The 12,775-nt window shown below is 38.2% G+C and overlaps 1 protein-coding gene across 8 annotated transcripts in view; it reads left to right on the top strand.

The window, feature by feature from the left end:
- USP44 (ubiquitin specific peptidase 44) overlaps positions 1–12,775 on the top strand; it is a 50,647-nt gene that overhangs the window by 21,988 nt on the left and 15,884 nt on the right. For all 8 annotated transcript variants that reach the window (XR_012482795.1, XR_012482794.1, XR_012482793.1 and 5 more), the window contains 2 exons: positions 9,325–9,523; positions 10,903–11,011. Coding sequence is in view for 4 of the 8 variants with exons in the window: in XM_074271295.1 (XP_074127396.1) it covers positions 9,325–9,523; positions 10,903–11,011 (308 nt within the window). In the remaining 4 variants the exon portion in view is untranslated. The remainder of the gene's footprint in view (positions 1–9,324; positions 9,524–10,902; positions 11,012–12,775) is intronic.

Raw genomic sequence — 12,775 nt, 5'->3', positions numbered from 1 at the left:
TATCTAAGTCTCCAGAACTTATTACTCTACTTATTCTTTTGTGTTTTTAGAGAAATAGGGCAGAGACAGGGACAAAGTTTAAGGCCTTGATCTCCTATAGTGTTTGGACTTGATGGAGAAATAAGAAAGGATCTCCATTTTCTTAAAATGAGCTCATTTATTTTTTAACTGCTTTAAGGGTATACTAAGATGTTAGTTTTGTTCTTGTTGTATTTTATTTTCCCACAGGTTCCCCTTCGTTAATGTACAATCTTTATGATAATTATGTCACTAAATGTTTTTCTAGCATATTTCTTTGAAATTACTTTTATAAATTTCATATGTAACAAATTTTAGAGTATGGTATACATCTAAATTTGAGCAATCACTTCCTGCCTTGTATAGTGGAATAAACTTTTAGTTATATAGTAGTTCTTTGACACTAATACTGTATCCTGTCCTTGCTGGTCGCTGGTACCCTTTGTTATGTCTAGTTTTTACATCCAAATATTTCATTTTATAAGTGAATTTTGAGGAAACTGTTTCTACCCACAAAGATGTTCTCTGAGAGCCCAGGTGGCCTAGTAGATTGAAAGTGGGCCAAAAGACATGGGTTTGAGTTCTGTTTCTGATACATCCTGGCAATATGACCCTGGGCTCATGTCAGATTTCACTGCTCTGGGCCAGTGATGTCAAACCCAAATAAAAAAGACCCACTAATATATACAAAAGAGTCCTAAGACTACAATATCAACTTAGTTTTAAGATCTGATGTTATTTGTGTTTTTTTTTTTTTTTTTGTATTTTTACTTGTTAAATATTTCTCAATTGCATTTTAATTTGGTTCCAGTTGCACATGGGAGGCATGGGGACCATGTAGTTGAGCCTTCAATTCTCTTAACATAAGTGATAATAATAAAGAAAAAAGGAGAAATAGTAATATTACAGACCTTTCCTTCTCCCCTCTGAGGAAAAAATGTGAAACAACAAAAGTCAAAGATCTATGCTTTTCCTCTTCTTCTTAAACTTTGAAAGGAGTGGGTCTCAACAATCTGGTCCATGTGGTGGGTGATGATCTTCTAATGTAGGGTGAAGATGAACTGGAGCCGTTCCAGGAACATTTCCAACGGCAGCATGGCGGTTTTTACCTCCAATACAGTTACAGATTTCTCCCTATATGAAGGGCAATAGCTAAAGCAACATCAGGGCCACAACATGGCTGGCTCCCTCTTGAACAATCAACAGTTCTTGATCATCAATCAAGGTCATTTGTAGTAAAGGCATTAAGAAATCATTAATCTCTTGAAGGTAACCTGTTCTTGGATTTAGTTGGATAGCAGTTCTCTCTCTGCATCGCCACCTACTCATCTGCCAAAATCTTCCGCTTCTAAAGAGCCATGTCAGAGAAATGATTCTAAATCTTGGCTCCTCACAGTTCTCTGGAGGGCCTGATCTCCCTCCTCTTCTCCCCCCACCCCCCCAGATCTTATTTCTTCAATTCTTCTTTCTTCAAGTGCACACCCACTATAATCATAGGCAGCAGTTTCACTTCCCTCCTGTTAGGAAGCAAGATGCTTCCCAACAGTACTTTCTTTTGTTCCTCTAAACTCTGGGAAGGAGAGTTGTTCACTTCATCCTTGAGGAAAGGAAACCTTTCATTTGAGTGAGACTGCTACTAAAAGGAATGCAGAGCCTTTGAAGGGGCTTGGGTGGTGCTTAAAGGTCCTCAGTATCCTCATGTTCCATTTCTTGGTGCATTTTCACCTGCACCCCTAAGAACTAGCCTGTTTCAGAAGGCACACCTCAAACTCCCTTGCAAGAAGATGGGGTCCTCATCTTGAAGGGAGATTCTTTCATAGAACTCTATGATCCTTGGCCCCCCAATTCATAGAGTGCCCATTCAGCAGTCTTTTCCCAGGTCCTACCAGTCCCACCTTGATTTAGCAGTTGATCAGCCTGCCTATGTGGTTACTTGGCAATATTTGGGTGGAGCTGTACTTAGAAGAAAGGATCTCCTTGATCCTAAGACAAGCTGGGCAGTGGAGGGGGGGGAAATCTAATCTCTCAAACCCATTTCCTTCAGGAGTTTCACCCTCTCCTTTGCAGATTCCCATTAATTGCTCTTGGCATTCTTCTCTGAGAGGCCAGGTGTGAATGATGAACTCCCCATCTCAGTCATATTAAAATAACAACTTAGGGAATTTATACAATTTATAATTGATATTTGCACACTATATTATTATTATTTATATGTATAATGACATAATATAGTATGGTTTCTCACCTGGAAGGTGGTGTACTATTGTTTTTCCCATTTTACAGACCAGGACTTTTGAGGTAGACACAGGTTGTGACTTGCCCAGGATCATATAACTGGAGGGAGGGGGAGAGGAGAAGGAACAATATGATCTTTCTGATTTTTGGCCCAGAGCTCCATCCATTGCTCAGCTCCCACTGTCACAAAGGGGTGGGGGGTGCAGAGAGGACAGGGAACATTCTTTATTTGGAGGATCTTATACATTTAACTGGCTTTGTAAAAAATACAACCTCAGAAAGCTCTCCCCCCTCAGCCCATGGAAGCCAACTGCAGGAGCTGCTCAACCTGGACTACATAAATCATTCCTAGGGTAATTCATCAGGTTTTTCTTTTACAATTTCTTGCAACAAATCCTCACTTCTTGGTGGAGAAAGTTTGTTTTCTAGAAGCCTGGAGCCACCTTTTCCCAAGAGTAATAAAAAGTGGAGTGTGGAGTTGCCAGATCTCTATGGGGAGGGGGGGAGGCTCTAGAATCCATAACCGGATTATTAACTGGGGCCCATTATCCCCATTCAGAAAGATGGCTTTATTTTTGAAGCCATCAGCTCTACAAGCTTCTCTTATCTTCTATTGCCTGATCCCAAAAATCCAGAGTTCTGGCTGCTGCTATGGTCCAGTTTACTTTGAATTTTATTATGCTGGTAGACCAACTTCTATAGAATCATTAATAATCCAGGAATCTTATATAAGTCTCTTTGTTCACCCTCCCCTGAGTAGCCTCCAGTACCTTTGCTCTGAGTTGGGAGTATGTTCTCTGTCCCACAGAGAAAGCTCCCCATAGAGGAGCAAGAGGATTCTTACCATTGGGTGCCTGTGGTGTCCCACCATTCAATCACCCCCTCCCTTTATTTGGTAGCACTCTTTTTCCAGCTTATCTGAACCATGAGATCGTCTCATCTCCACCTGCCACAATTATGCCAAATGTCTGAGGTAGCTCCGAAGTCAGCATTGGGTTCAGGTTTGATGGTAACAAAAGGATCTTTATTTTGCCTGAATTCAGCAAAGATGTACAAGAAGGATACAGCAGCAAATAGTTTCCCTGCATCCCTACCCCCATATGGAAATACACCAGGTCATTAGAATAAGATATGATAACTAAAGTCTTTGGAAATCCAGTTAGAAGGACTTAAGGCTAGACTTCACATGCCTAGGATTTTTTATGTCCTTGGGTGATAGGGAAGCTGGAGCCAGTCAGGTCCCAAGGATAGCTTTGTTTTATTTTAAAACTTCTGTATTGTAGGGTTTCTACTTTTAGACTTATTAGCTTTGTTGAGTTTTATAGAATAGATTCTATTGTAACCCAAATTCAAGAAAGGAATAGAAATTTATTTTGTTCCACCGTTGAAGTAAATACTAGTGTCACCAAAAACAAAACAAAACAAAAAACCCAGTAATAAAACATTCACAGCTTGGATATGCCAGTGAGATAAAGTCATTGTACTAAGTTAAGTTTGGTACGAAAAACCACCTCAAGCTTAGTAACCCAAACTTGTTATAAGTCAAATGTTCTTTTTTGTTGGTTTCCTTGGGACTTTGCTAAAACAAAACAAAACTGGATAAATTGTAAAATCTATGTACTAAAATTATTTTCTAGCTGTCAATATGTATATTTGCCTTGTAAATAAATATAAGTAAAATGAACAATTTTTCTCATTTTGCTGTTCTGCTCCCCTGATCATAAAAGAATTTTCTGCTCTCCTTTGGATGGCATATTTGCCTCTTTCTGCTTAAAGGACCATATTATTAGTGGATTTAGGGGATAATTGAGGTTTCCTTAAATCACTTCCTTTTTCAGAGATGCATACTTTCAAATAATTAGTTGATTAATCCCAATAATTTGGGGAAGTTGACTTCAGAAATGGGTGTCTCCAGAGAGCATTAAAATGATAGTGTTAATCACATTGCCTAGTGCTTTCATTGCTTGGATAATTTCGGATAATGTCCCCATAGTATTCTATTCCATTTTAGGCTTTAGTCTCCTCTTAAAAGCTAAACATGAAGGATCTTATGAAGTTGAATTATTTTAAATACTTTGTAGCATCTTATTGTAGTGTTAAATGGGGATCTTCCATGTAATTCAACATTTGGGGGGGGGGAAGGCAATTGGGATTAAGTGACTTGCCCAAAGTCATCCAGAAAGTGTTATGTGTCTGAGACCACATTTGAACTGGGGTTCTCCTGACTCCAGGGCTGGTGTTCTGTCCACTGCACTATCTAGCTGTCCCAAGTTTGGCATCATCTTGATGGTCTTTAGGTATATTCAGAATGGGTTTTTATCTTGGTTTAAGTTTCTTCTGATCCTTAAGATGCTTGATAGCTCGATCTCTATAAATAATGCTTAAAGATATAATGTATTGTTTTAAAGATAAGAAAATTAGACACTCCTATCTGAAATGTGGTATAAAAGGCTTTATAGAAAATTAAACCCACTTTAATCTAGGTAATTTGGAAGGAAAATAAATTGGGACAAGATTTGTGAGATATATTTTATGGGAATGTTTAACATACAAGTCTTTTTTTATGACAAGTAAAGCTGTGTCTTCAGAGACAGAAAAATGAATGCAAACTTGGCCTAAATATTGGTAAAAGATATTTATAGTTTAAAGGCATTTAATAAATTTATAATTTTATAAACAAAGTAAATCTGAAAACGAGGAAATGATAGTTCATACTTTCATTTGTGATCAAGGAAGAAATGGATATTTTCCTGCAGCAGTTTTTGAAACCCATTTATGTCTGCCCATCCTATGAGATTCTTTCCCGTATCTTGCAAAAATTCCATAAGGGACACGTCCAACTTACTACTTACTAGTAAGTAGTAGATTGTTATCCACCAGCTAACTCTTGCTCTTGCTATACATTTTTAAAGTATGAACTGCACATTTCTTTCTGCTGTCTTTGTATACATCCTTCTTTATTCATACAAAAGCACAATGGGTGGAGGAAAGAATGTTGATTTGGAATTAAGGACTGAGGAGGAGAGGGTAGTGTCAAATCTTGGCTCTGCTACATTGTAAGTATATAGAAGAATTTTTTCTGTCCTCAGTTTGCTCATCTACAACATGAGAATGATGAGTTAGATGATTTTGGAATTCTTCTGGCTTTCAGTGTTTGATCCTGAGAGTCACCTGTCTCCTTTTTGTTGAATTATAGATGAATGTAGAGATTGGCTTGTAAAAACATGTTAAAAATATTTCCTCATTAGTCAAAACATGTTAAAAATATTTCCTCATTAGTCATGTTGTGAAAGAAGAAACAGAACAAAAGGGAAAAACCACCCAAAAAAGTGAAAATAGTATGTTCTAATCTGCACTGACTTCATAGTTCTTTCTCTGGATGTGGATATCATTTTCCATCATGAATCTTTTGAAATTGTCTTGAATTGTATTGCTGAGAAGAGCTCAATCTCTGCCGTAGTTGATTATCACATAATTTTTTAAAAAATCAGAAACACTGGCTATAAAAAATGATTCCCATCTTTCTGCTTCCCTTCTAATCTTGATTTCATTGGTTTTGTCTGTGCAAAAACTTAAGTCGTTGCACAGTGTTGCTATTACTGTGTACGGTGTCTTTCCAGATTTTTCTGAACATTTTCTGTTCATTATTACTTGGAATAATAGCATTCTATTATATTCGTATACTACAACTTGTTCAATCATTTCCCAATTGATGGGCATCCTGTCGATCTATTCTTTGCCACCCCACAAAAGAACTGCTATAATTTTGTACATGTTAGTCCTTTTTCTCTTTTTTATGATCTCTTGGGGATAGAGCTCTAGTATTGGTGTTGCTGGATCAAGAGGGATCAAAAGTTGGATGGCCTTTTGATCAAAGTTTCAAATTGCTCTTCAGAATGGTTGGGTTAGTCTTGTCAGTTCTTTGGCAAAATCTGGCACTTAATGACCATTCATTGATTCATTGCTTCTTGAGATCTTACCACCATCCTGCTCATTCCCCAGAGTAAAGTATCTCAGAAGCTAGAAGGTTTCTGACTGCTGCTTTTCCCCCTCCTTTGCTTGATTCTTCTTTTTCTTGGCCCCATAAGGTAAAGGGGTGATTGCCAAAGTTAATTTAACATTCTTTGACACTCTTGAAAATTTCATTCTCTTATGTGGGCTTTCAGTGCTAAGCTGTAGCATCCCAGATCTTCATTTTTGCTCTTATCTGATCTTTTCTGGCTGACTCAACTTGTTCAAAACAAAAACAAATGGTATCTTCCTTTTGATTTAGTTATTTTTAGTATTGCCTCTATCTAAATAGCTTTATTAAAGACATCTTGGTACTAGCTTTGACTCTTTTTTTTGCTTTCCAGATCCTATTAATTGCCAAATTTTGTCAGTTTTTACATAGATGTGATCTCCTGTCCTACTAGTATTGACAAAATAGAAGCTGTTGTTATTGCCAGTCTGTAAGAGCTGGTCTCCCACCTCCAAACCACCTCTACTACGAGTCCATTCAAAACCCTCATGCTGGGCATAAGTTGCTCCTGCTCAAGACTCCTTCAAAGGGCTCGATTGCTTACTAAATAAAATTACTTAGCTTGTGCTTCCAAAAACTCTCCTATCTAATGGTACTACATTCCCAATGTGCCCCAGTATGTGTCATGTGGAAGGAGGTTTTTCCTTATAATAGGCCCAAATGAGAACTCTCTGTAACCTCTTCTGTACTCAAGCAGCAAAATAAGAGTCTAATCAAATCTTTTATATAAAAAAACATTTTTCTGATTAAACTGCTTGAATGAAATGGTTTCTAGTCCATCTTCTATCATTCTAGGCATTCTTTTTCTGAATGTATTTCAGGTTCTCCCTAAATGGGATGCACAGAACAGAACAAAGACAGCTTAGGAGTATGTTTTGAGCAAGACTGGAGAAACTGAGAAACAGAGAGGATACTCTCTTCTCATTTAGAACTGTGGTTCCCTTCTTATGGATGAGCTTTATTCTTTCTCCCATATTCATTTCTATTAGGTTAGGATTTCAGCCCTCTCCAAATGCTGCTCTCTCACCCTCCTTCCCTGGTTTTGAGCTCCCCTGGTGTTCTTCCTTGGGGTGCTCAGTGCTGGATGGTCCACCTCCTCTTCAGATTCCTGCGGTGTTGGAGATAGAGGACTTCTTAAACAGCTAATGAATAACCCATTCATTCTAGTGGAGTCTGGTCCTATATTTTGATTCTAGGTTTTATTATTGTCTTTTTGAATTGCTGTCTCTCTTCAGAGTCATAGTAAACATCTGAAAGGTTTGGAGGAGTTCCTTATGGTTTTTAGATTGTATTGATTCTTTTGCCTTATGGCACAGTCGTTATTTGGGTGGAACCTTTCCTGTTTTCAGCAGTACAGTGACTGCAGCCTGCCCAGTGACTGCAGCTGGCCTCTCATATTGTGGGTTCTGCCCTTGGAAGAACCTTCCTCTCTTCCCTGAAGGCAGAGAGGTTTGTCTTTAAGCTTTAAGTTATTGTTTCTTCTAGACCATTACTGATTTTTTTTTTTCCCCTGAGACTGGGGTTAAGTGACTTGCCCAGGGTCACACAGCTAGGAAGTGTTAAGTGTCTGAGACTAGATATGAATTCGGGTCCTCCTGAATTCAAGGCTGGTATTCTATCCACTGCGCCACCTAGCTGCCCCATTACTAATTTTTTACTTATTTAGAATTTGACTTCCTTTAAGCAGTTTTTTTATTGTTGTAGTCGTGTTGAGATTGTTATTTTACATGATTTTCATTTTATTTTACTTTTCATCAGTTTGTACATGCCTTCCACATTCCTCTGAATTTATTATTTTTTACTGCATAGAAATATTCTACTGCATATTCCATGCTTGTTCAACCTATCCCCAGAAAGTGTTGCTCTGAATATTTTAGCATGGACAGAGTGGTGGTAGCAGATATGGAGCTATGGTAGAATTACTCCTTGTTTACCAGGATGTAGACACCCAGTCAGAGCCTCATTAATAGTGCAGACATACCTGTTCACATACATGACAGTATCCATTTTTCTGTGATTTTTGTCACTTTGTAGGGTTTGAGGTAACTGCTTAGCCTTGTTTTCATTTGTACTTCTTTGCAATTTAGAGCTTATTTTTGTGTGGAAGTTGCTAATTTGCAGTTCCCTTGAAAACTTTTCCTATCTTAGGACTGCTTGCCAGTTGAAAATACTTCTAGGCTTTCCAGGTATGTTGATTCAGTCAAAAAGCAGTAAGCATCTACTGTGTGCCAGGCACTGGAGATAAATACAAGGAGTGGTTTTTAATTCCTCCATAAATGTATGAAATATTATAAAAAGAACAGAAATATGTGAATACAAGGGAGTTGAGGGAAAGAGTAATTGTGTAGGTGAAGAAAGCCTGAATATAATTTATAGAAAGAAACTCAGTTCTGAGGTGAGGAAGATAGTGGGATGTGTGACATCTAGGAGGTTGAAAAAAGATTAGGGCCAAGCTGTGAAGGGCTTTAAGAGATAAATAGAAAGGGATGGGGACACGAGAGCGCGTGCACACACACACACGAATTTGGGCACATCTGTGGTTGGCAGGGAGGTCACTCACCTAGTAAGATTCACTGAGGCCTGACCTAAGGCTATTGTGGCACAATATGAGTAGGGAGAGCTGAAGGAGAAATGGCAAGATTGGTAACTGAATTTCTCATATAGCTAGCTTGTCAGAATTTCTTAAAATTTGACATAAATATTTTCCCTACCAGAAAAATTTCTCTTACTCTGTTTGCAGTCATTTTTTTTTTTTTTTTTTGGTACAAAAGTTTTTTACATCTCTAATAAAAATGGTCTGTTTTGTCTTATACTATCATGACTCTCTGAGGCTTGGGAAGGTGTTTTAAAAGGAACAAAAGTGTTAAGACTTTTTCTCTGTTACACTTGTCCAGTATTTTTATTTTTATTTTTATTTTTTTGGGTAGATCCCATTATGAATGTCATAGGACAAATGGATCTTTTAATGGAGATGCTACTAACATCTAACACTAACAGGAGAGAGGGCATTGGAATACTTGGAGAGATTAACTTAATATTTGTGTTTACAGGTGACATGTCTTGCATGTGATAATAAGTCAAATACAGTCGAACCTTTCTGGGACCTGTCACTGGAATTTCCTGAAAGATACCACTGTAATGGAAAAGAAATGGCTGCCCAGTATCCATGCTTGGTTACAGAAATGTTGGCCAAGTTCACAGAAACTGAAGCTTTAGAAGGAAAAATATATGTGTGTGACCAGTGTAACAGTGAGTAAAGACAGTATGTAATTTTAGATGTGTTTTGTGTCTTGAAACGGTTACAGTCTTGCAAAGAAATACAGAGAAGGGGAAGGTTTCACCAGTTACTCTTAAGAATTATCTTGATTGAGGAAATATGGTCTTCTGGGTTAAGTAACTCATGGAATCTATGGGTCACTAGGATGACTCCCCAGAGGTTCAGTGTGGTTCCCAATTCTACCTGGCCACCTTATCTATTATTAGCCTTTGACCATGTCTTGTGTGCACCTAGCTCTCCCTAAGTTCTTAGATTGGGAAGCAGGAAAGTGAGGGGAGCTGGGGAATGGAGAGTTGGCCAAGGACAATTGATTGGGGAGGGGGAGAGGGAAGGAGGGAGGAAGACAAAAGAATGAGCTGTCACAATGAGTGTGCTACCAAGATAGATTACTGATTGTTGGCGGTGAGTGGGCCTGGGCCTGGTGAGGACCCACCTCAGGATGAGATCATCAATTCCTATTGAGGACCAAGGAGGATTCTTTACTCACCAGCAGCATAGTTGATTAAGAGGATCTTACTTGGTTGCCTCCATATATTAGTGACAGGCCTGGAGTTGGTACTATTGTTCCACAGAAAATAATGTTTCATTTCTGTGTCTTGTAAAAATGATTTTACGGATTTTGATACTAACTTCAAAGAAGGTGTAGATGCTTACCACCATGCTCCTTTTCATTAGACCTCTCTATCTTTTTGAATTGGAAATGCAATGTCAATTATTGCCTACAAAAATATGCAAACTTTTGGCATTCCTAAAATTTAGCATTTGATTTGTGGGTCCTGGTTTTTTTTTTTTTTTTTAATAACCCAGGTTTTTAATGCCATGTGATCCACTGAGTAGCTAACAAGAAAATAATTAAGAATTGTGGACTTTTGGCAAATTTGCTTTTGGGGGTGATTTTTTTTTTTCCTCTCCCAAGTAGATTAGAACCTATTACTGGCAGTGTAAGAGACTTCAGACCAGTAGCTCTTAAGAGGGACCAAAAAGCATAACTGGAGAAGGAAAAATTTATTTTAAAAAGAAGCCCAGGGCTACCAGGCCTTAGCAATGAACTTGAATGTACAGAATTGTTTTCAATTGGCAAGATCCTTGAAGCATGTTGCTCTCAGTTTGGAGAGAGCTCTCCTTAAAACTGATCCTTGTAGATAGCAGAAATGCTTCCTCCTCCTGACCGAGGTCTCTGCAACTTTCATTTGCTCAGAGAACCTCCCCCTCCTTTTTTTTTGTAACAATGTAAAAAATTTAAGTTTTAGCCTAGTTCCTAAATTAATAGATTGAATAAGAATTTTAACTTAATTTTCTTTACCTTACTCTGAAATTGAAATTGGATTTTGTTATACTTTTTCCATTAAAGCAAAGCGCAGGAAATTTTCTTCAAAACCAGTTATACTCACAGAGGCCCAGAAACAGCTTATGGTGTGTCGGCTGCCTCACGTTCTGAGACTACACCTTAAACGATTCAGGTTTGTATCAGAGATAGCTATTTATAAACTCTGTACATTTTTTGATTTTTAATTTACTGAATGCAAATGTAATCCACTTTATGTCTTAAGAATTAATCCATTTAATGATAGTTTTTACTGAACTGTTCTTAAAAAAGTTTTAGAGCCTTTGTGGTTAATCTTGCACAGATCTGTTTCTGCAACTGCTTTTGTTTAAAAAAAGAAAATTACAAAAAATGCAGTGCTTTCATAATTTTTGCTTGTGGATTTTTTAAAAAGTCAAATATGCTTTAAAATATAACATTTTCTCAATCTTTTTTCCTTAATGCACGTCCTTTCTGCATAGTAGATCCTTAAGAGGTTTGCCTTAAGAAGATGGTACAGAGATTCAAAACCATTTTTAAAAAGAGCTGAAAACAAATCATGTGAAGTATCACTGGCATGCTGAGATCAAGTGCTTGTTATGTAATCTATGTTAACCAGGCTGTGGTTATTCTCAGATCACCACTCAGATGTTAATATTAGACCTATTGGTTAATCCAGCTGATCTATGTTTACATGACTGCTCTGTCCTGTTGTGCTCCTCAAGTACATTTAACATATTTATTGTGCTTGGCACACAGTGATAAATTGTGTTTTTGCTTGGGGAATTTGTTCTTGACACATTCATGTATAGATTTCCCTGATCAAATTTATAGTGGCTTGTTTTTATTAAAGAGATTTAACATTAGGGCCAAAAAGTGCTTCCCCCCAAAAATGTTTTTTCCACTTAATGATCCAGCCCACCTTGGTCAGGCTAGACTTCTGTTTTCCCATCTCAGTGACATTCCCATTCTTCATTCTGAGCTTTGATTGTGCTGCCCCATCCGACTCCTTTCTCCTTATCCAGACTCCCGCCCTTCAAGCCAGAAACCTCATTCTGTATGAGCATCACTTCCTCTGGTGACTGCAACATATGCTGATGGACCCATCTCCCTCTCAATCCACAATCTCTTGCTTGCTCTCTTGCTCTCCCACTCGCTCTCCCTCTCCTTGTCTCTTCTTGTCCTTCCCTCTCTCTTCTTGTTTCCCCTCCCTCTTTCCCTTTTCCTCTTTCTCTCATTGTAATAATAAATTATGCTGCACAATTTGATATTTTACCATATACTGCCATATTTTCATTTTCATATGTGCATGCAACATTCCCAACATTCCCAAGTGTTTTTTGAAGGCAGTGCAGCTAGTGGTACCACAGTGCACAGAGTGATGGGCTTGGAGGCGAGACGAGGTGAGGCACAAAGGGTCTGAGTGCAGATCTAATCTCAACTAATAGGACCCTGAACAAGTTGAGGAAACTATAAAAGGAGGATAATCATTGAACCTACCTTCCAGGATTGGGAGGAAGGATCAAATGTGATAATTAATGAGCATAGTGCCAGGCACATAGTAAGCACTTCTTTGATATTTTCTTTCCCTTCCCCTCTTAGATTTTGCTTGTATCCTCTCCTTCTCTGTCCAATAGGAAATGTTAAACTATTTGATTAGCACAAGGTATGGTCCACTAAGTCCGTCATTATGGCCACGTACGTGTTAGTGACTTTCATTGAGAAATTGTCATTGTCCTGCCTTTTTGTAGCTTGAAGAATTGATCTCGCTCATTAGGAAATTGACCCTATGATCTGGAAAGAAAGGGTCCTCAGCCCTATTCTGTGACCTTCTAGAGTTGGTCACTACAGGGTTTCCCTAGGCTTTCAGGAATTTTCTGTATCCTAAGAGAAACTTAAGTCCCACGTTCTTCCAATTTGT

The sequence above is a fragment of the Sminthopsis crassicaudata genome, chromosome 5, assembly GCF_048593235.1.
Source record: "Sminthopsis crassicaudata isolate SCR6 chromosome 5, ASM4859323v1, whole genome shotgun sequence".
Classification (NCBI taxonomy): domain Eukaryota; kingdom Metazoa; phylum Chordata; class Mammalia; order Dasyuromorphia; family Dasyuridae; genus Sminthopsis; species Sminthopsis crassicaudata.
This window is presented reverse-complemented; position numbering and strand designations above follow the sequence as displayed.